Source organism: Ovis canadensis, chromosome 1, assembly GCF_042477335.2.
Source record: "Ovis canadensis isolate MfBH-ARS-UI-01 breed Bighorn chromosome 1, ARS-UI_OviCan_v2, whole genome shotgun sequence".
NCBI classification, from domain to species: Eukaryota; Metazoa; Chordata; class Mammalia; order Artiodactyla; family Bovidae; genus Ovis; species Ovis canadensis.
The window spans coordinates 257966588-257989936 of NC_091245.1; the positions used below are offsets into that span (position 1 = coordinate 257966588).

Here is a 23349-nt window from a genome sequence, read left to right on the forward strand (position 1 = left end):
AGGGAACTGAATGGCAGTACACAGTTCAGACAGTACTATGCAGATGAAGATCCAGGACAGAGTCTTACTCTGCAACTAACTAGTTTTGTGTCCTTGGACTTCACTTTCTTTCTTTATGAAGGGGCATGACCTATATAGTCTTTAAAATTTTTTCCCATTTTTAAAGGGATTCTAATGGTCAAACACATACATACTGTAAGTACCATGCTCTTGACAACTCTATGTGGATATTTAGATTTAGTAACATAACACGCAATATATTTTCTGGATGGCATTATTTAGTAACTAGCAATATTTATTTTGTCGTTGTTCAGTTGCTAAGTTGTGTCTGACATCATGGACTATAGCACGCCAAGCTCCTCTGTCCTCCATTAGTTTCAGGAGTTACTCAAATTCATGTCCAGTGAGAAGCGAAAAGTCACTGAATGTTCAACTGTTCTACCTTGTCTATACTGCCTAATTCAATCTTCATAACAATCATAAAAGATACATACTATCATTTTGAGGAAACTGAGGCTTGAAAGGTTAACTTGATTATGGTAAACTACAAACCACAGTCCCAGGACTCAAACCTAGGCAGTGTGGCTCCTAAGCTCCAGCCAATAGGTGATCTTTATATAATTACAGTATTCCAGATCTTAAAATATATCAGCATATCGTCTTTTGATTTAATAATATCTTCCTGATATAAACAAAATGAAACCAAACTGAAAAGTCTGGACACAGGAAGAAATACAGACTGAACTATGACACCACCTCCATGGACACCAGAGGGCAGTAGCACAACAGTGAACATGGCCCATTTCAGAAATTAAAACCATGGTCTAAGTCTAAGACAATGAGCTCTGTTTCAAACAAAAGGTGGGGGTGATGTCGGGAAGGTAAGTAACAATTGCTATAGAAAATAATCTAATATATAATGTTTTTTAAAAAATACTTTCACCATCATCTTGAGCAGCTAACAAACACTATCCCTTCTCCTTCCTGAGGATCAGGTAAATAGCAAGAACTCAGATTTTCTATGGACTTTTCTGAGTTTCTCCAGCAGCTGTATCACGGACTCCTTTTCTAAACAATCTGACCCTCATTCAGCTGCATGCAGTACATTACTTTGCTTTCCTTTTTGGCCTGTTCCATGCAATAATTATGTGAAGTTTATTCTTTGTCCAAAATAATACAATTTTAAGTATTACGTTGGTGCAAAAGTTTTTGCACTGTCAAACTTTGCCCTTTGATGTTGGAATACATTTTTGTATAAATGCAGTTATGCTATACATCATTTTAATGCAATTTCTCACTTTATATTTTTTTGCTAATGACTTATTACTTGCTATTTATTTTATATTTATTTTAGATGAGGAAAATGATGTTAGACAAAAAGTAAATTTGAACAATTTTCTTGAGTTCAAAATGGGTCATAAAGTAGCAGAGAAAACTCATGACATCAACCATGTATTTGGCCCAGGAACTGCTAATGAACGTACAGTGCAATGGTGGTTCAACAAGTTTTGCAAAGGAGACGAGAGGCCTGAAAATGAGAAGCATAGTGATCAGCCATCGGAAGTTGACAACAAGCAAGTGAAAGGATCACTGAAGCTGATCCTCTTACAACTACAGAAGTTGTTGAAGAACTCAGCATCAACCATTCTATAGTTGTTTGGCATTTGAAGCAAACTGGAAAGGTGAAAAAGCTCAGTAAGTGCCGCATGAGCTGACTGCAAATCAAAAAAAAAAAAAAAAAAGTCATTCTGAAGTGTCATCTTCCCTTATTGTACACAACAACAATGAACCATTTCTCAATCAGACTGTGATATGCAATGAAAAGTGGATGTTGTAGGATAAATGGCAACCCCCCACCTCAGCGTTGTACTGAAAAGAAGCTCCAAAGCACTTCCCAAAGCCAAATTTGCACCAAAAACAGGTCATGATCACTGTTTGGTGGTCCGCTGCCTGTCTGATCCACTACAGCTTTCTGAATCCCAGTGAAACCATTATATGTGAGAAGAATGCTCAGCAAATTGATGAGATGCACCAAAAACTGCAATGCCTGCAGCTGGCACTAGTCAGCAGAAAGGGCCCAATTCCTCTCCGCGACAACGCCTGACCACGTGTCACACAACCAGCACTTCAAAAGTTTAACTAATTGGGCTACAAAGTTTTGCCTCATCCCCCATATTCACCTGACTCAACGGACTACCACATCTTCAAGCATCTTAACAATTTTTTGCAGGGAAAATGCTTCCACAACCAGCGCGGTGACAGAAAATGCTTTCCATGAGCTCATGGAATCCCAAGGCATGAATTTTTATGCTACAGGAATAAACAAACTTATTTGTTGTTGGCAAAAATACGTTGACTGTAATGGTTCCTATTTTGATTGGGCTTCCCAGGTGGCACTAGTGGTAAAGAAACTGCCCGACAATGGAGGAGACATAAAAGACATGGGTTCGATCCTAGGGTGGGGAAGATCCTCTGGAGAAGGGAATGGCAATCCACTCCAATGGACTGGAGAATCCCAAGGACAGAGGAGCGTGGCAGGCTATAGTCCATGGGGTCGCAAAGAATCGAACATGACTGAGCAACTTAACACACTATTTTGATTAATAAAGATGCACTTGAGCCTAGTTATAATGATTTAAAATTCACAGTCTGAAACCACAATTGTGTTTGCACCAACCTGTTAATTAGTTTGATAATCTGTTATTCCTTGCCATTAACATAAAATGTTAAAGTAGTTAAATGGAAACTTTGTAGCTCTATAATTGGTACAGGACAAGCTTAGTCATTTCAGCATTTAGACCAAGACATCAACAAACAAAAGTTATAATTAAAAATCTCCACTGGAATGAAGACTGTTTTAAATCAGTGAAATCTAGAATAAGGTGGTTAAAAGAAATATAGGCTTTTTCATCAGGTCTGGAAAGCTGGGAAAACATACTTTAAATCTTAGAGAAAAAGAATCCAAAGAGGGTATCTAATAATGGGCAAATCTTTGAGGTTCATTAACATATTGGAATTTAAGAGCTAGAAAGGACCGGAAGGCCTCCAATTTAGCTTCTTCACTTTATAGGTCAGGAAAAATAGCCAGAGGTATGTGCCTGAGATCAAAATATTCACAAAATGGGACACAGAAACAAAATAAATCTAGTTGGAATTATTAATTAATCCTAAGAGAAAGAATATGTCTATTCATCAAGTCCCATTTTAAAGGAGGATTACAATGTTTTGTCCCTTAACTGCCTTGGTGTTATTGTGATTACAAAGATCTATGGCTGTGTCAGATATACTATGACTGAAAAACTGTACCTGCTCCAATAAATAATCAGTATCATTTACAAATGCCCAGAAGGGTTCCTACTTAAACTTAAGGGAGAAAATTATCAGATAAAAGATCAAAGAAACCTCCCAAAATAAAAGTGAAATTTTAAAACATGGTCTAAATTATGACTCCAAATTCAAAAAAATAAGGGCAAAGACTAAGAAATCTTTAGTAAATAAAAATACAGTCTTACATGGTAAAGATGCTGTAAGCAAAGCTGAAAGATAAATGACAACAATACTTAAAGTTTTATCACAAGGGTTAATTATCCAAATGCATAAAGAGCTTCTAAAAACTGAAGGGAAAAAAGAAATCTATAGAAAAATGGACAGAAGATATGAACAAAGAGTTCACAGAAAGAGAAATCCAAATGAACTTAAACATATGAAAAGATCCTCAACCCTGTTCACAGTAGAGAAATATAAACTACATGTTATGCATGATTGTCAAAATACATTAAGCATATAAAATTATATACAGATATATAACATACAGTGCATTTGTTCTTACGTAAGGACAAGCCCCAAGCTAGTAAATATGATACCTGTAAGAAAGGGAAATAGTCAGGGTGGAGAAAAAAGGAAGCTAAACTTGTCAGGAAGGACCTTAACAGGTACTTTATAGGCACTATGCCAATGTTTTACTTATAATGAAACAAATCCAAATGAAGAAAAAAGCAGTATTGAAAATTACTAGAAATGAAATAAACTATCAACTAGATACCAAGTTGGCAGCCTTACCATGTAACAAATTGCTTCATATGCTTTGAAAACACAACAACTTTACTGTACATATTGCAAGTGGGGTAGGTACCAAGGACAAAAAAGTACTACAAAGAAATTCTAAACACCATTCAGGAAACGGTTAACAGTAAATCTGGTATCCTTAATTTGAAAGAATTACATACAGGAAAAAAAGTAACTATGTTAATAAGCAAAAGAGAAAAAGATATAAAAATATAAAATCAAGTGTTTTTAAAAAGCTATGAAATTAAACTGGCAATATCAATGTGAATTCTGTATGGTTCTTGTTTTTAAAATGTACCTATTTCCTAACTTTGGCTACTATAAATCCTAAAACCAATGACCAACCTAGTAGCAAGAGGACCTCTAGCACCCAGACTTCTCTCTCAAATCACCTCAAGGAACCAGGGCTTCTTGGTGGCCAGAAACGTATAAGTGAGCCAGGAATATGTTTTAAAAGAAAATAAGGAAACTCTCAAAGACTACCACTGGTCATATCAAAGTGGACAGGAGCCAACTTTAAACAGGCTGCCACTTGCCAACAACTTAAGTATGCAAAAAAAAAAGAGACTGCAATAGGTTGAGACAGTTAAAATATATTCAAATCTATAAGTTCATGATGATTAAAAAAAAAAGAAAATCCTCATGGTTACCTTTGAAGGTTGCTAGGCCACCAACTCATTACTGTGCTCTGAAAATAGAGGGAAAGAATTAAGCATTTTTCTTGCTTTTCCTATACAAACTGTATTTCAAATAGCTGGTGGGGTTATCAAACAGCTGGTGAGTTAAAAAGTTCTTCATAAAAAATTTCCAGCTAATAAATACTAAGGAATGATGGAATCAGAAAATCACTATATTGCAGCCCCTAATGCAATGGATATAAGCAATTTAAATCCATGAAAGGATCTCACCATTAAGTGAATGGTTCATGGATAATTTCATGATGAATGGATTGGGCTGACAATACCTGAACCCACACTGCTCAATCTTAACATTAAGAAAGAGAGAAACTCAGAAATAACATGCCTCACTTAAGTATTTTGCACCAACAATGAAATCTTCCTCTGCTTCCTCCTCCAAAAAAGTCAAGGTTGAATCTGATCAAGCTTCTAGATCAGTGCTGTTCAACAGAATTTTATGCAATTATGAAGACACTTTATATATGCAGCATTTGAAGAGTAGCTATTTGGCATATGTGACTATTAGACACTTGAAATGTGGCCAATGCAACTAGAAAACTGAAGTTTTTAGTTTTATTTAATTTTAATTCATTTAAATAGCCACAGGTGGCTGACACCTACTATATGGGCTGTGCAAATCTAGATCTCACTACCAGTTTATTCCCTTTAAAGGAAATAAAGGGAACAGGTGTACAAGTTAAAAGATGGCATCTGGATGCAGTGAACTAAATCTAGAATGTTAAGGGAAAAAAGGGAGGTAACAAAATTGTAACATTAAATAAGACTGAGGGACTTCCCTGGAGGTCCAGTGGTTAAGACTCTGCCTTCTAGTGCAGTGGGTTGCTGGTTCCACCCCTGGTCAGAGAGCTAAACTCCCACATACCAAGTGGCCAAAAAACCAAAATATAAAACAGAAGCAATATTGTAATAAATAAAAGACTTTTAAAATGATCTTCATCAAAACCAACCAAAAAAATCTTAGCAACACATAGATCTCTATGGGATTTTAATCCAAACAAGCTGATTTTAAAAACACATGTATGATAAAAAATAAAAATAAAAACACATGTATGGGACAGGTGGGAAAATCTGAACCCAGACTGAATACTGACAATGTTGTTCAGTCGCTAAGTCATATCCAACTCTTTCCAACCCCATGGACTACAGCACGCTAGGTTTCCCTATCCTTCACTATCTCCTGGAGTTTGCTCAAACTTATGTCCAATGAGTCAGTGATGCCATCCAACCATCTCATCCTCTTCTACTGCCCCTTTCTCTTCCTGCCCTCAATCTTTCCCAGCATCAGTCTATAGGATTTTTACTAATTTTCATAGATGTGATGACAAAACTGGTTTTGTAAAGCTGAAAACACAATCTGAGTTCTTAAAGAAAAATATTTAAAGTAACACAGAAACCAAAAATTCAATTCCTGAAACCCAGGTCAGTGTCGGTTTTAGCTGAATTTCAAACAAGCTTCCTAAAAGTAGGAAGCTCTAATAAAGTTGACTACTGATGCTGTTACCGTCCAATACCACTACTACCTTAACTGAGAACGGGAAGGGCCAAAGTTGTTCTACCTTTTAACGGGAGACAAGTGGCATCAATACAATTAATACATACAACAACTACAATAACTGTTAAAACCTGAATCTTTTAATGTTTATCAATATCTAGCCCGTTTTAATTTCAGTTGTTCTTACTATACTGATCACTGATGATATAGTCAAAAGGCAAGAAGCTCGATAAAAAGCTAATAATACTACATTTCAAATAAGAAAATACATACCCTTTATTATATCATTAAGCTACAGCTATGATCAGTATAGAAAAATTTGAAGGTAACATGTAGTTAATGATCCTTATGGTTTCCTCTTCGTATCTAGAAAATAGTTAAATGCAAGCACGTGGGGAACTGTAAAACTACAGGGCACAAATCCTACAGTACTGTTTTATTAAAGGAAGGAAAAAAATGTTAACACTGGTTTGAGGAACCGTTTGTAAGCCTTAAGGAAAACTACTCTGCGCAATACGCATGCTTTAACTAGACGCTGTAAATGAACACGAGTCGCTGACAGCAAGCTCACTTTTACTCTCTGATGTTGTAAAAACTACATTATGAGCCTAGGTTTACTGCTTCCAAATATGTTCATGATTATAGTGCTTTATGGGCCCATCCCTTTTTTTCTCTCACTTTATTTCGCATCCCTGATTTCTATGGAGCAGTAAGTTCAGGGTTCCCCAAATTCTGTCCTTCATGATTTCTGCCACATTACCATACCTCTGGAACTAACATTATGGTTTTTAAGTCAATTATTTTTAAAAACTTGCTAAATTTCCCACCCATAAATGAACCACTATCACCTGCCGTCAGCAACCTAAGCCTCAACAAGGCTAGGAAGGAAGCTAGCCAAAGGAGGCAGCCCAGGCGGGAGGGCTGGGCCGGGGGTACCTCCCCAGAAGTGGCAGCCTGACTCGCTGCCGACTCCGCTGGGAGAAGCGGAGCAGCTCGCCCACCCCGCCGCCCTCCCGCCGGCCGGCCTCAGGGGAAGGGCTGACCACCTGGCTAGCCCGGACTGCGCGCCGTGGGAGGCCATATCTTGCTTCGCGGGTCTGCGAAGCGTTTGCGGCGAGGAGGGGCGGGGCGCCGGGGCGGAGCCGGGCCGGCGGAGGCGAGCCTGGAGGCCAGCGGGCGGCTGAGGAAGTCGGCCCCCGGCCATTCGGCCGCTCAGTCTGCGGCCCCACTGCAGCCAGGGCGGCCTCCGGCTCCGGACACCGGCACCCGTCGCCTGTTGGACTTTCACACATGCGGTTACAGGCCTGCCACGAGCGCGCCCCCGAATCTTCCCGCCGTTACCTCCGGACGGGGGCGCGCACGCGCGTCACCGCCAACCTGACGTCCAGTCACGGTCTTCGGAACATTCGTTCCGCCTACTGCTCCCTGACTTTTAATTGAAGCAACGTCCTCCTTGACCCCCCCCCTCCGCCCCGCCAAATGGGCTCACCGACTTCCGGGGATCGGAGAGCAGGGCGCCTCGGCCACATGACCGCTGGGGGCGTGGTTCTGGCCGTGCTGGGCCAGTGCTGGTAAAGGTTTCCCGCGCCCTAGCTTAGGTAGTGTAGGAGAAGCGCATGTTCGGGTTTCGGCCGATCCTATCGGCAGAGGTCGTTGCCCTCACCTCATCCTCATAACTACCTCCCTTACCGCTCGTCGGGAGGGTAGAAAAGGACTTACACGAAGGCCCTGGACTTCCCCCGCTTCCGCATTTGGTAGAGCCCGCCTTGGGCCGGAAGCCGAGGCTATGGGGCGGGATCCCACGCCTGTACGGACGGTGGTGGCCCGAGAGGGTCATATTTAGCGGGGGGGAAAGGGCATTCCAGGTTTGCTCTTTTAACTACAAGTTTACCGATCTCTAAAACAGAGGTGAATAAAACTGCCCCTGTCCCGAAGAAACGCACGCACCGCTTGTCTGGGAAGACCCTGTAACGGGCAATGTAACAAGCCCCTGATGGGGCCCATTCACTGCGCCCCGGGAAATATGGAACCTGCGGAGGGGCGGATATCGCGTTCTTCTTGGAGCTTAGAGAAAGCTTCCTGCAGGAGGCAACCTGGGAGCTAAGTTGTTCAGAGTGACTGGGGGTTAGCTGAGGAAAAAAGGAAGAAGACAGAGCATTCCAAGCTTTGGGACAGTCACGTGTGTAAGATTTTGTTCAGGAAAGTGGTAACAGTTAATTATGGGGACTGGCAAGTGCCTGGGACGCTGGCTGTGACCTGGTCATTGCCCGCCTTGTACTTTCCACGCTTCCAGCCCCTGAAGAGTGACGGCACCTTAGCGCCTAACTCTGGAAATGAGATGTTAGCCCCGATGAGCTGACACTCAACTTTGAGTTTGGAAGGAAAAATAGGTGTTCGTGATGGGGCAGAGAGACCTTTTTAGGTGCAAAGGCTGGAAAGTGTGACAAGTTAGATATATTCTAAAGAATAGGTGAAAAACTATTTGAGGCCAAATTGAGGGAAAACATGCTGAATCATTAATAAAAAATTTACGCACAGCAATTGAAAACAATAATGCTTGAACCATCAGTCATAAAGCCAACTTAACTTGCTTAGTGAATCATAAAAACAAGGAACCATTCAAGGGCAGAATGCATGCTGACGCTGAGTGATCCGAGAAAACTTTACCAAAAAATGGAATCTGTGTGTGACTAGGAAGATCAGCTGGGAGGTACTGTGATGTTATAAAGAAACTGTAATCTAATCCAGGTGAGATGAGTCTCCCTGGATGATCCAATGCCAAAACCCACACTAGAAAGCCTAGAGAACCCTAGTGGCTGGATTACATCATCTTTTCATTCTTCATGTTTAAGAAATAACCTCTTTGGTTTACAGGTCCCATCCGACAAGATCAAAGCTGCAAGAGAATGGACAGTGAGGTACAGAGAGATGGAAGGATCTTGGATTTGATTGACGATGCTTGGCGAGAAGATAAGCTGCCTTATGAGGATGTTGCAATACCACTGGTAGGCTGAAATGTGTGCTGAGGGTGATGGGTTAAAGGTCTGATCTGGTAGACCCTAGTAGGTGTAGGTTATCAATGGACAAATAAATTAAAGTCAAAGAAATCAAAACTATGGAGTCCTCTGACTCTAGAAACCTCTGGAGAGTATTTAGCTCAACTTTGTATTTGAAGAGAAATGTGGTTCAGATTGCTGAGGTGACTAGCTCAATTAGAGGTCATATGAGAACTAGAACTGAGGCCCTCTGAGCCATGTTCTGTCCACCACACCAAAGGGAGTAAAGAATTTAATGCACACCATGAGGAGGAACAGGAAGCAGTGGTATATGCACTTAATTTCTCTACCTGTGGCCTGTCATTTTTAGAAACTCACAGTTTTGGAACACATATCTATTCTAGGTTCCCTGGAAAATATTCAGAAGAGACCTGGCTTTTCTTCTTTTACATTTAGATCATCAAGCTCTTTTCTTTCCTAATCTCTGGAAAATTATTCTGCAGGGAGTTTGTTAAGCCTCACGTCATAAGATCTAAACGTTTTACTCGAATAAATGCTTACTAAAAATTCTGTCATAGAATTTTTGTCATAGAAGCCTAACAAGAAGAATAAGGATTGTTTTTCTGTAGAGCCTGCCAAGAGTTGTTGATTAAGTAGAATTTGCAAGCAGGTGGTCTGCTGTGGCCATACATGTTTTCATTTAAGAATAAGAGGTAATGTGTTCAAGGAATAATACACGTAACAGATAATAAATGACAGCTTAGTTCAAGTTTAGAAAAATAATCAAAAGAGCATAATAAGAATTATAGCTCCACTTTCATTGAATACCTGTTTTGTGCCATGGGCTGAGGTTAAAACCTGACTTATTTTATCAATATCCTTAAAAGAACCTTCAGGGGTGATGATGATGTCCCCACTGTACAGGAAGAAAATAGGATCAAAGAGGAGATCTTGCCCAAAGGTTGGTAGCTAATAAGCTAGACTTCACACTGAGGTCTGTGAGGCTCCAGATCCTGTCCTGTGGACTTTTGTTGGTTCTTTCATTCCACAAGCAGTTCTTTGAAGCCTATTGTGTGCCTTAAGACTAGGTAAACATAAGGATGTTTCCTGCCCCTCTGAGTCTAGAAAGGCAACATACATCAAAAAATAATTGTAATAGTAAATGTTCTGAGTGGAGGTCATGAACAGCTATGTAGTCTAAAAAGTGACTGCTTGCCTGGTGGACATTAGAAAGGGCTTCAAGAGGAAAATCACATTTAAGCTGGTCAGAGGGGAGGAACAGAGGGTTAGTGAGGGTAGACAAGCAGTGGGAACAGATGTGCAAAAGTTTTGAATGGCTTTGGGAGATGCTAAGGTATTCAGTGTGGATGGAGAATATAACTGTTTTAAGTAAGAAGAAAAAATGGTCTTGGGCCTTATTTTGAGAGGAGCATTTGATACCAAGCTTACCCTTCATCCTGAGGAGTGAGGATCCTCAAAGTAGAGATGTGCTATGTTCGAAAATACTAGAAGAGCAGTTCAGCAGCATCATTAGAGAATGTCTGCCAAGGAGAAAGGCCCCGGTGACAGGGCAGAGAGGCCAGTTAGGAAGCTAAGGCAGTGTCTAGACAAAGGAGGAGGGCCTAAACAAAGGCAAGAAAGTGCAGAGGAATTGCTGAATTCTGGACGTGCTAACAGCAGGATTTGGGGACCATTTGTATGGATGGGGTTGAGGGAGAGGGAAATTTCTATGCTGACTTCCAAGCTGTAGCCTGGCCCTGTTGCTAATCCATGTCTTTTCCCCAGGCAATGTCTTTTCCCCTAAAGCAATGTTTGTGTCAGTTAGCTTTTGCTGCTGCCTAACAAATATCCCCAAAATATGGTGGCTTAAAGCAATAGCTATTTATGTCATGATTTTGTCACTCAGCTGAGTCTTCTTGTCTTTGCCAGCATGGTTGATCCCTGCTGGACTTGGTGGTGTTTTACAGTGGGCCAGCAGACTGGCTGGTGGCTAAGTAATTCTGGAGGCTTTGACATGTCTCACAGTTAGCAGGCTGTCAGCTGGAATGATGAGCTAACTAGGCCATAGTCTCATTATCCAGCAGATTAGCCCAGACTTCACATAGTCATTTTCAGATTCTAAGAAAAGGATGAGAAGAAACTGCAAGGCTTCCTGAAGCCTAGACCCAGAAGTCACATGACCAACCCCAGCTGAGGGTTGGGGAAATAAACTCTGACATTTCATAGGAGTAGCTGCAAAGGATCGTGGCCATTTTTTGATACTTTGTGTTTGTTTTCCAGGCACATAGGCAATTTTATATGTTGGCATGTGTTGCAAGAGACAATAGTGACCAAATTAAAGACATGCTTATTTTAGAATGAGATGAAATTAAATAATTGATTAACCAAGGACATGTTTATGCTTTGTCAGCTATAAGTAGTAATTGAAACCAAATTTTCTCTTTGAGTGCATTATTGCTTTACAGTAAATGATCATTCCTTTCAATTTGTACAAGTATGTTTGAATCTGAGTTTTACCTTTGTAGAGCAAAATGTATGTGATTCAGATATACTTGTACATCTTACAATTAAATCATTTTATTCATATTGAATGTCATTTTGAAGTAAAAAGTTATTATATTCATATACTGCAAGTTGGAGTCCAGTGGAAAATCCTGTCTGGTTATTGAGTAACAGTTTGCTTAAAAATAAAGTCTAAATTAAGATAAATGAAAAGAAATATATTGGTATCAGAGAATTCTAGTACTAAGCAGAGTTCTGGTAGTAACAAATTTAAATACAAAGAAACTATCAAAAAATTCTCACCACACTACAAAAAACTGATGAACTATGCGAGTTGATGGACGTGTTACCTAGTCTTACTGCAGTAATCATTTCACAATATATACGTGTATCAAATCATGTTGTACACCTTAAACTTACACAGTGTTACATGTAAATTAAATCTCAGTAAACCTGGAAATACATAAGGACACTACCCCAGATTCTACCCTAAGTGCGGCCCATGGCTTACCATTTTCAGACAATTGTAGGTAAGCTGTGTTGCTTTTCTGTTGCCCTGCTCCAGCACTAGAGGGAAGTCTCTTCTATCGTCTTATGTTTCCATGCTCCCCACTTACTTCCATTATGTAACAGAGGCACGTTGGATACCTTTGAATTGTTTTGAATTGGATTGTTTTGAATACCTTTCTCGTGCGTAAGGAATATGCCAGCAGATGTGGCATTCTATAAAGCAGCTTCCCCACTCCACCCGCTCCAAAGGATTTGGCTGATTTCAGGATGCTGGCTGATTTCATTGTTCCTAGCCACTAGTGCGGAGAAGGCAATGGCACCCCACTCCAGTACTCTCGCCTGGAAACTCCTATGGATGGAGCAGCCTGGTGGCTGCAGCCCATGGAGTCGCTGAGAGTTGGACACGACTCAGTGACTTCACTTCCACTTTTCACTTTCATGCTTTGGAGAAGGAAATGGCAACCCACTCCAGTGTTCTTGCCTGGAGAATCCCAGGGACGGCGGAGCCTGGTGGGCAGCTGTCTGTGGGGTTGCACAGAGTCGGACACGACTGAAGCGACTTAGCAGCAGCAGCAGCAGCAGCCACTAGTGAGGATGGCTAGTAGTTCATGCCCTGCCCGTGCAATGCTGGGCACCTGACCTGCATTATCTCACTTAGCCCTCACAGCAGTCCTGTGAGGCGAGGACTATTTACTCATTGCTGAAAAGGAATCAGAGCCTCCAAAGGTCTGAATACCTCGCCTTAGTACCCCAGGAAATGGTGGCGTCATGGGCTAGGATCCCAGTGGTCCAGGAATCCTGTGTCTTTGGCCTTCTGCCGCAGTGCCTCCCATACAGGCCCCAGAGTCATAATGCGGTTGTTCTGACTGGAGGCGGATGGGGCACGTTTGATCAAAGTTGTGATGTTTTTTTCCTCACTTTTTTTGATTCTCGCTCTTTCTGTAGGATATATTTCTATACTACCTGTTTCAGGAACTCACAAGTTTTCATTCTAAGTGTTCTTGAGTTTTAAGGGGTTTGCTAATGCAAAGTAAGCCATCGTTCTGAATGTCCTTTGTACCTTTTCAGAATGAGCTTCCTGAACCTGAACAGGACAATGGAGGCACCACAGAATCTGTTAAAGAACAAGAGATGAAGTGGACTGACTTGGCCTTACAATACCTCCATGAGAACGTTCCCCCCATAGGAAACTGACTCCTGGCTCCTTGTTCATCAACAGATTTTTTTTTTTTTTTAATACAGATACAAAACATTTTCTTTCTGTCTCCAACTTAAATCTTTTAGTGATAGATCAACACTCAAAAATGTGCAACTAATTTTGTGGCAGCGAAATACAATGTGAAAATACTCCATCAGGTTGAGAAGCTGATTGCAGTTTCTTAGGGACGGAGAACATCTGGCCCTTTGAACCTGAAGTTCTTCGTTGACTAGCTTGTGTCTGAACATGATTCATTAAACATTTGCCTTTAATTCTGATTTTGCTTTACTGTCAGAGTTCATCACTTCCCAACTACTTATATGTGTCCTGTGACACAGGTGACTGGGGATATGAGAGGGAAAGGTGAAGAAAGATGAAGTCAGACGTGAGAATGAACACCCATTCTGAGACTCATCTGAGTGGGTATATGTGGAGTCTGTAGATGTTGTGGATATATCGCCTGGTCACTGACTACTGGGATTCCTAAAATTCCCCATGAAATTTTCAAAACTTTGGAATAAATTTACAAATTAAAAGCTATCTTGACAATTAACTTCTCTTCTCCCTACAGCTTTCTCTGGTGCCTCAGGAAAGGTGAGATGGACCACTAGTTTTACCCAGTAACAGGATTCTTTATTTTCTCAAAGCCCTTTAAGGTGTAACTGAAGCACTGTAGAGTCAATATTTGGTTACACATTTGAGTAAGAACTTGTATTTTGAATCACACATTGATGGACATTTATTTCCCAGAATTATTTGCCTCTGTTACGTGGTATCACTCTTGTTCTCTCCCCCGATTGTAAACTCTGCGGGGAGAGGCCCTGGTTTTTACATCTGTACCCCTCATCATAAAACTGGAAATACTGAATAACTGAAATCTCCCTTATCATTTTTAACTGGGTCATTTTATTTATATACCTTTTAGGAATAAGAAGTATACCACAAAACAAATGAGCTGATTTTAGGCTTTCAATCAGAAACATGGTTGTAACAACTCACCTGTCATCCAGACACACCCAGGCTGATGGGGTCCTGGGTATCAGTGACTTGCCCAGAAGTCATTCATCTCAGAATAAAGGGCTCAATTCACCAGTCCCTCAGTAACCAAAGACAGCTCAGTAAAAAAGAAAATTACGATGTTCAGAAAAAAATACACCAAGAGAAAACAAAGTTTTTCAAAAAATTACCTAAAATTCCACAGTTCTTCCACATTCTAGGTAACTGAGAGCTTTACTACAGCTTTGCTTGTGTGCAATACCCAAGACACTGACATCTGGAAATCCAGCCTTGCTTGTGGGCCCAACCTTTCCCAGGAGTATTGGTAGACCAGTCTCACAGTATGAGACTTGTAAACTAGACCGTTGTTGGTTTATCTGCTTGGTTGTGACCCTCATCTGAGAACTGCTCCCATAACACATTTGTGACCCATGATAGGGTGGCAGAACAGTAGCTCATTGCAAGGAATTAGGTGACCAATTCTAGGCCAAATTGTCAACTGCAGCTTTAGAATCTGCCCATCTAGGCCTGGCTGGATGATGGGCACAAGAGATGCTAGGCTGCCCTTGTAGGGTGCCTCCCTAACCACAGGAGCTGAAATACCCACGGAGGAAGGTGTCTGCAGGGGGGCTGAAGGGCTGTGTCCACGTGGCCCTCCTGTGGTTCCTATGCCTTGGCTGCTGTGCTTTCCAGTTCAGCACATGTGTGCTGCTCTCTGTGGGAGGCACCCCACTAGGTACTGGTAATGGCAGTGAACAAAATGTACGGCTTCTGCCTTCATTTAGTGGGGAACAGTATTAAACCAATAGGCATACGCATCTATGGTTTTAAATTGTGACACATACTAGGGAGAAAAAGGATGTCCCTTAGGTTCCTAGAAGCAAAATCAGAAGCGGTTTCTTCTGCAAGGAGTTTATTGAGATTAAGCTCCCTGGAGAAGCCTGTGAGGGAAGCAGGGTGGGGTCGAGGAAAAACCTGAGCAAAGAAGGGCTTCAGCTGGAGTCTGGCCTGTGCCTCATTCCTGGGAGCTACAGAGCATGATGTCACGAGAGTCTCCCCACCTTGAGACAGGGTCCTAGGCCTTTGAGCCCAGTATCTGGTGGTCAGTCACCAGCTCTGCCCTCTTGGGCCTCCCTGGCGGCTCAGATGGTAAGGAATCTGCCTGTGATGCAGGAGACCCACGTTTGATCCCTGGGTAGGGAAGATCCCCTGAAAAAGGGAATGGCAACCCACTCCAGTGTTCTTGCCTGGAGAATTTCACGGACAGAGGAGCCTGTCAGGCTGCAGTCCTGACATGGGGTCACAAAGAGTCCGACATGACTGAGGGACTAACCAAGGAGGGCATAACCAGGCATTGCTAGGGCACAGGACTCTCCAAGGAATAGTGTAGCTCTTGAAAGTCAACAGTGAGGGAGTAGGTGCCCAGACAGACCAAGCAGAGGGGATCTGGGCCCCAACAGTGACAACTGCAGGGTATAGAAAGTAGAGAGTGTGACTGGGGACCTGATTTAGATTAGATGATCACAGTGAAACCCTTTTGGTAAGTAGATTTTATAGCACATATTTTGTTTCTGAATTTTTCCCATTCTCCAGTGAAGTGGCCAGGTCCTTAGTGCTTCCTGTTCACAGCAGACAGCACATGCTCAAAACCAACCCTCATCCTTGTTTGAGGAGCAGGGAAGGGATGGAGAGGAGGAGCCTCTTAGGAGCAGTGGAAGTCTGTGCCCCAGTGGCTGGTGGTACCCAGCGAGATGGTGATCTTCAGAGGCTTGAGGTTTGGGGGTCCCTCAAAGGAAATCTGAAGTCAACCTGAATCGCCCTGCCAGAGCAAAGACCCCTGAGGACTGGAGATGGACCGGAGGTCCTTGCCCATTTTTGAGCATACTAAATGCTTGTGAGACCCTCAAAGAGGAAAGGATGCCTCAGTGACCAGAGATCTAATTTCTGCTGCAGCACAACAGAATGGAGCCAAAAATACTTAATTTGCTCTGAAAAAATTAGAAAACGTGGTATTTCTTGTACCCTCCTTGAGTTTGTGAGCCAACACCTGACAGATGGGTAGGAGTAGCCAAGGGAAGAATTGGAGGGTGAGGGTTGATGGCCGAGAGCAAATTGCATAAAGCCCAGAGGTGAAACTGGCATCACAAGCAAGGTGGGCAGGGAGGCAGAAGAAGGTAGGGGAAGGCCTGATCAGATTTTATTTTATTTTTTAAACATAGATCACTCTGGGTTTGAGTTGGTAAGAACAGAAACAGAAAGAAGAGGTTTTGCCTTGGCTCAGGCGAGGAATGGTAATGGCTTGAAGCAGCAAGATGGAGGGTGGCAGTAGAGGGACCTGTCCTCACATGCTGAGTGAGAGGTGTGTATCAGGCAGCAAGCACCCTAGGTGGTGGCTGTGTGGTTCAAAAGAGACTTGGGTGTCCAGTGTGAGCACTAACCTGTGACCAGGAGGCAATTCTCTGAGCCAGACCCAGGGCTCTGGATGTAGCCTCTGTCCTCTAGAAATGGAGGATCTAGTCCAGGAGTTACCCATCCTTTGAAGTCCAACTTAAACCCAATTCTTAATACTATAGTAAAAATAATACTGTTAACTGAGCACTTATTCATGTTCTAAACACATGACCAAGAGATGGAGGCTTAACATTGAACAGCTTCTTCCAAGATAAAGTCACTTAAATAGTAAATGGGTTCCAACCTAAGTTTACTGATCCTAAAACCCACATCGTCTCCCTGGACCGTGTTATGCCCCCTGAAAAACTTTTGACCACTCTGTTCTGAACTGGGAAGAAAATCCTATCCGATCATTTAGAACTTCCAAACGTTTACCTTCCTTTATAATTGAGAGAAAGAACTGAAAAAATAATTTTTATTAAGATCCCAGGAGTCATGAAGCAGGAGACCACGGGTTGACCCCTGGGTTGGGAAGATCGGAGAAGGGATAGGCTACCCACTCCAGTATTCGTGGGCTTCCCTGGTGGCTCAGCTGGTTAAGAACCCACCGACAGTGTGGGAGACCTGGGTCCAATCCCTGGGTTGGGTGGATCCCCTGGAGGAGAGCATGACGACCTACTCCAATATTCTTGTCTGGAGAATCCCCATGGACAGAGGAGCCTGGCAGGCTACAGTTTATGGGGTTGCAAAGAGTTGAACACAAGTGAGCTACTAAGCACAGGAGTCATGAAACATTTACAAATACAACCTATTACCAAACCCATATATAATTCATGTAACTCTTAATTTTACCATTATGAGTTATATTGTTATCATTGTTATATTGTTATACAATTTTGTATGCAAGGTCAAATCCCTTGGAGAAGGAAATGGCAACCCACTCCAGTACTCTTGCCTGGAAAATTCCATGGATGGAGAAACCTGATGGTCTACAGTCCATGGGATCGCAAAGAGTCGGACAGGACTGAGCAACTTCACTGGTTCACTGGTTCAGCCCTTCAGATGAGTTTTCAGATTTTGGTGCTTTGACAGCTTCATGTCAATGCTACCTGGTCCCCAGCAGGGGGCACTCAGTTTCTTTAAGAAAGTCTGAATTGCTGGTGGACCTTTAAACTCTAAACTCAAGGTCATGAATAAATGTGGTGTTTTGCTTGGGAGTAATTCTGCATATCTGGGTTCCAGTGTGCTGGGTATGGGTTTCTGTGAATCCCTGGAATTTCGGCCAGCCATATGCGGCCTGGGCAGCTCACCTAGTGGGCTCCACACTCCCGTTTTGTAAGGATCCAAGAAGGCACGTGGAAATTGTGGGCAGTTCAGAACTTGGGCTACAGTGAAAAAGAGCCAGAATCAGGATTTTGCCCACCTGAGACTCAAGCTCATACTCACAGTCAGGCCTGGAGACTCCTTACTATGCTGTTCTCCAGCTCTTTGTGTTATTTGTAGATGTTATTCACCATCATAAAATGAACCATTAGGCTCTAGAAAGACTATTTCCCAAAGTTTCCTTTCTTGACTTAACCCCGCTTGACCCACAGTTAAATTCATCCCCCAGTCCCTTGCCACACTTCCCCCCATCTGTGGGCTCCTGTGGAAAGTGGCGGGGGGGGGGGTGGGCAGTTAGGGGCTGGCAGGCGAGGGCAACTGCATGGTCACCTGAGAAGACACCCATCTGTGCCCGTCCTGGCCTTGACCTCTGCACCTGCACCAACCAGGACTGGCTTCATGGGCACACAGCCTGTGCAGACGCACCGGCCCCACATGCAGAAGCCCCCACCGTGGCTGTCTTGAAAACTTTAATCATTTTTGAACAAGCGGCTCACGTTTTCATTTTGTTCTAGGTTCCCGAAATTATGTAGCTGGTTCTTGGCACCCATCTATGGGGTTCCATGATGGACGGTGCCCTCACCTTGGGAGTGACAATTTAAGACACCGTGAGCATTGGCCTTAGGGGTGATAGAAGAGCAGGCAGGAAAGGCAAGAGAAAACCTGAGGCCAACCTTCAGGCTTCCTATGGAGTCCTGAAAGTTATTCCGGTTCCTCACAAAATCGTACAATGCGTTACTGAAAGTGTTTCCTGAGCTCCTATGTCTACAATGCGTTACTGAAAGTGTTTCCTGAGCTCCTATGTCATTCTTGTTGCCTGAAAGTGGCCCCTGGGGTGAGGGGTATGTAGAGAAATGCTGAAGGTGCAACAAGGTGGTTTTGTGGACGGCTAAGCAAACCTCAAGAGAGGTGTTCACCCAATCCTAGGTATGCTTTTGCCCAAATTTCATCTGGAGCTCAGCCAACTGCTACATGGATGTGTACCCTGTGGCCCTGAGTTCAGCAGTGCAGCTGGCTCAGAAAAGGGCCTCTGACTAAGAGGAGGGGCACAGCTGCAGAGCTGGGAACTTCAGTCCGTGCATTCCTTCAGGACGGTTCTACCCAGGTTTTTCTTTAGTTTACCTTCTGTGTTGGGCCATATGAAAAAGCTATTTTTATAGGTCAAAATAGTCACCGTTTCCTCTGTTTTTAGCTAATATTCTTTCCTAGAGCCAACTGTGCATGAATACACCCAAAGACACAGCATACACAAGGCACACAAACCAGACTTGATGAGGGAGGCAAGGATCTGGCAAAGGGTGGAGAATTTGAAAACAGCCAAATGACTGGAAAGGAAGTGAGAGAGGTTGATGTGTAAACCCATCCCCGTGATTCCATGCCTAGCCTGTGACTCAGCTCCCCTTTATCGTGGCCACCACCCAAGGACAAGGGGGTTTTCCTCCGCCCATGCCGTGGTCTTGCTGCCCCTCTCCAGGCACCGCTCCTGGTGCCGCCTCCTCCTCTGTCAGCTGAGTCTCAAGCCCTCCCCCCGACCCCCTTGCCATGCTGGCAGATTGGTATCCACTTTAACTGGCAGGCAGTCTAACTGTCCGAACTTCTTGAGGAAGAGGGAGGTCACTAGCGGGAACATCCTTGTATCTGTCATCCAATAAGACACCCCCCCACCTCATCCTCCCTCAGCGCAGCCCAGACAGATGTGCCTGGTGAGGCCCTTCTCTCCTGGCCCATCTTTTTATTTTATTAATTTAAGATAATTGCTTTACAGAATTTTGTTGGCTTCTGCCAAACAGCAACAAGATCAACAACCATAGGTATACATATATCCCCTCCCTTTTAAAACTCCCTCCCATCTCCCGCCCCATCTCACCCCATCAGATTGTCAGACTTTCAGATTGTCACAAAGGCCATGTTTGAGTTCCCTGAGTCACAGAGCAAATTCCCATTGGCTATCTATTTTACATATGGTAATGTAAGTTTCCCTGTTACTCCCTTTCCATGCATTTCACCCTCTCCTTCCTCCCCGCTACCCATGTCCATAATTCTGTTCTCTATGTCTGTGTCTCCGTTACTGCCCTGCAGATAATTTCATCAGTACCATCTTTCTAGATTCCATATAAGTCAGAAAGAGAAAGATACGTTTTGTATACTGGCCCATCTTCCTGGCTTTGCTTTTCCAGCTGCTCTTCTCCCGCCCACGCTCTCAACTCTCACGGCTCTGTGGGTGTTGAAAGATACTCTTTCTGCTCCATTCACAGCTCCTGCTCACCCGGGGCTGCCCTCTAGGAGATTCAGTCCTCACAAGTCCAAGTTCTTAGCCCTGGAGGACAGGCAGTAGTGGTTCCAGGAGTATAAGAGAAATGAGCCCCAGGCCAAGCTGGAGGATTCCAGGTAGACTGGACTTATTTACCTAAATATCTTTCTCTATACATTAGACTTATCTTTCTTCTTTCATGTTGTAAATTCCTTTAATAGAACCCACATCACCTTTACATCTTGTTTTATTTTACATAAAAGTTACTTATGTGAAATTACATATAAGTAAAATATATACAACCCACTGCACTATTTTTGCCTGGGGAATCCCGTGGACAAAGGAGCCTGGCAGGCTACATTCCATAGGGTCGCAAAATTGGACACGACTGAAGTGGGAAATAGATGGGGAAACAGTGGAAACAGTGTGAGACTTTATTTGGGGGGGCTCCAAAATCACTGCAGATGGTGATTGCAGCCATGAAATTAAAAGATGCTTACTCCTTGGAAGGAAAGTTATGACCAACCTAAAGAGCATATTCAAAAGCAGAGACATTATTTGCCAACAAAGGTCCATCTAGTCAAGGCTATGGTTTTTCCAGTGGTCATGTATGGATGTGAGAGTTGGACTGTGAGGAAAGCTGAGCGCTGAAGAATTGATGCTTTTGAATTGTGGTTTTGGAGAAGACTCTTGAGAGTCCCTTGGACTGCAAGGAGATCCAACCAGTCCATTCTGAATGAGATCAGCCCTGGGATTTCTTTGGAAGGAATGATGCTAAAGCTGAAACTCCAGTACTTTGGCCACCTCATGCGAAGAGTTGACTCATTGGAAAAGACTCTGATGCTGGGAGGGATTGGAGGCAGGAGGAGAAGGGGACGACAGAGGATGAGATGGCTGGATGGCATCACGGACTCGGTGGACATGAGTCTGAGTGAACTCCGGGAGTTGGTGATGGACAGGGAGGCCTGGCGTGCTGCAGTTCATGGGGTCGCAAAGAGTCGGACATGACTGAGTGACTGAACTGAACTGAACTGAACTGAAGTGATTTAGCATGCACACACGCAAAACATATATAGGCTGCTGCAAAATATAGTGGCTAAAAGTACAGACTTTGGAGGCAGAAAGACCTAGGTTCAAAACCCAGAGCAGAAAAAAAAAAAGCACATCAGGTGCCCACCCCCAAACAAGTTACCTTTCTGAACCTGAGTTTCCACATTGATAACTGAGTTGACAATACTGCTTACATGATGGCTTACTGGAAGAATGAATGAGACAATGCAAGTGAAGTACTTAAAAATGTTTCTGGCACGTGGGAAGCACTTGATAAATATTAGCTGTTATTTGTTTTCACTATAATAAAATAAGCATTTCCAAAAATTTTCTACACTGACCATCTGAAGTCAAACAAAGGAGAATTAATTTTCTTATATAAATAATCATTTCTAAATAATCCTTGGGGATTATTTTATATAGTAGAAACAGCAATGAATTAAAAGGCAAAACATCTGGGTTCAAATCCTAGACCACCATTTACCAGCTGCGTGACCAGGAACCTGCCTGTCAACCTCTCTGAGCCTACATCACAGACTTAGTGAATAAAATGTGTACAATAAATTCAAAACTGTTTTGTAGTTATAAAGAACTGTATACACTTGTGTTAATATTTGCTTCATAAGTTGAAATTGATTCTAAAATTCATATTTCATATAGCTCACAACATATGTGCTAATTTAAACACAGAAAATGTACATGTAGGTAAATCTATATACAAATTATGTATGTAGGTAAACATGCTTTTACAAATCTGGAAGGAAAGACAACAAATTCTTGGTAATTGTTACTTCTAGGAACAAAGTTAGACCAGCCAAGAAAGAAATTGGCACCTCTTAACTCTAGCTCCTTCTAGAAAAGAGTAGTGCTGAGGTTATGGGTAACCTTTGAAAATAAGAATGTAGATATTGTGAAAGTCAGAATGGCATTGCTTTTTAAAAAGTGTTCTTGCTGCCTTTGAATAAAGATTTGGAAAGTACATTAAAACTTGCATCAGATTTTGATAACTCACTCTACTGACATTCAGCAGAACACCAGCTTGGTGTGAAGCACTCTGGGGGATGCAAAAGTAGATCAGATGTGGGATTTTACCTGAGATTACAACATGTCAGATCAGATAAGACACTGAGGCAAAGGGTCATAATCTAAAAATACAGTGGTCAGTGTGCCTGGGGTACTGTAAATACTTCCTGGATAGATGGACACAGAGGTGGATGGATGGGTGGATAAATGGATGGATGAGTGGACAGATGAACAGATGAAGATGACGCCATGAAAGCAGGAAATCAGAAGAGAAATAGATCTAGAGTTAAGAGAATTTAGAAAAGCTTTGTAGGAAAGATAGCCTCTGAAACACGGGCTAGATTTCGACATCTAGAGATTAGAAGGGGAGTTAGGAAGATGGGAAGGTCCCTTAGTGATGATATCCTGTCATTTCTGATTCAATCCCAGCTTTTCCTTCCCTCTCTCACTTCCTTCCAGTTAAGAGACAGAGCTAGTGTGTTTGGAAACAAGCTATTTTGGTTGTTAGTAACTGGGATGGTGGGGAAGGGAGATGTCAAAAGTTACGACTGCGTTTAGTGGTATGTTGGCCAGAGTTGTTAAATATACTGCAGTAAAGAATTGTTCTAAAATATTCATGGTGACCACGCTGAGAAATACCAGTTAGTGAGAGAAGCATCATAAATAGATTTTTACAGTGTCATAAAGAAAGTGCTGACAGATACATGCACATTTTCTGCTTTTGTCAGCCAAATTGAATGTTGTGACGTTTCTTCCAGGCAAAGGAGAAGGAAATAAGATTGGAAAGTACCATG

The 23349-nt window shown here is 42.6% G+C and overlaps 2 protein-coding genes across 37 annotated transcripts in view; one reads left to right on the plus strand and one right to left on the minus strand.

The window, feature by feature from the left end:
• CEP63 (centrosomal protein 63) overlaps nt 1-8090 on the minus strand; it is an 80353-nt gene extending 72263 nt beyond the window's left edge. For 4 of the 31 annotated variants that reach the window (XM_069564981.1, XM_069564928.1, XM_069564866.1 and 1 more), the window contains exon 1: nt 7302-7482. In XM_069564981.1, coding sequence (XP_069421082.1) covers nt 7302-7459 — 158 coding nt within the window. In that variant the 5' untranslated portion in view covers nt 7460-7482. Of the gene's footprint in view, nt 1-4715; nt 4754-5088; nt 5183-6528; nt 6622-7103 lie in introns of those variants that run through there. The other 27 variants (XM_069564796.1, XM_069564788.1, XM_069565031.1 and 24 more) reach the window with 19 other exon arrangements.
• Nucleotides 8059-14001, plus strand: ANAPC13 (anaphase promoting complex subunit 13). 6 transcript variants are annotated; one of them, XM_069565222.1, is made up of 3 exons: nt 8059-8163; nt 9130-9260; nt 13332-14001. In XM_069565222.1, exons 2-3 carry the CDS (start codon nt 9162-9164, stop codon nt 13455-13457), a joined length of 225 nt encoding a protein of 74 aa, XP_069421323.1. In that variant the 5' UTR covers nt 8059-8163; nt 9130-9161; the 3' UTR covers nt 13458-14001. The 6 variants fall into 6 exon arrangements, with proteins under 6 accessions (XP_069421323.1, XP_069421294.1, XP_069421302.1 ...); XM_069565193.1 differs by lacking the exon at nt 8059-8163 and adding an exon at nt 8169-8354; XM_069565201.1 differs by lacking the exon at nt 8059-8163 and adding an exon at nt 8262-8438.
• The last annotated feature ends 9348 nt before the right edge of the window (nt 14002-23349 follow it).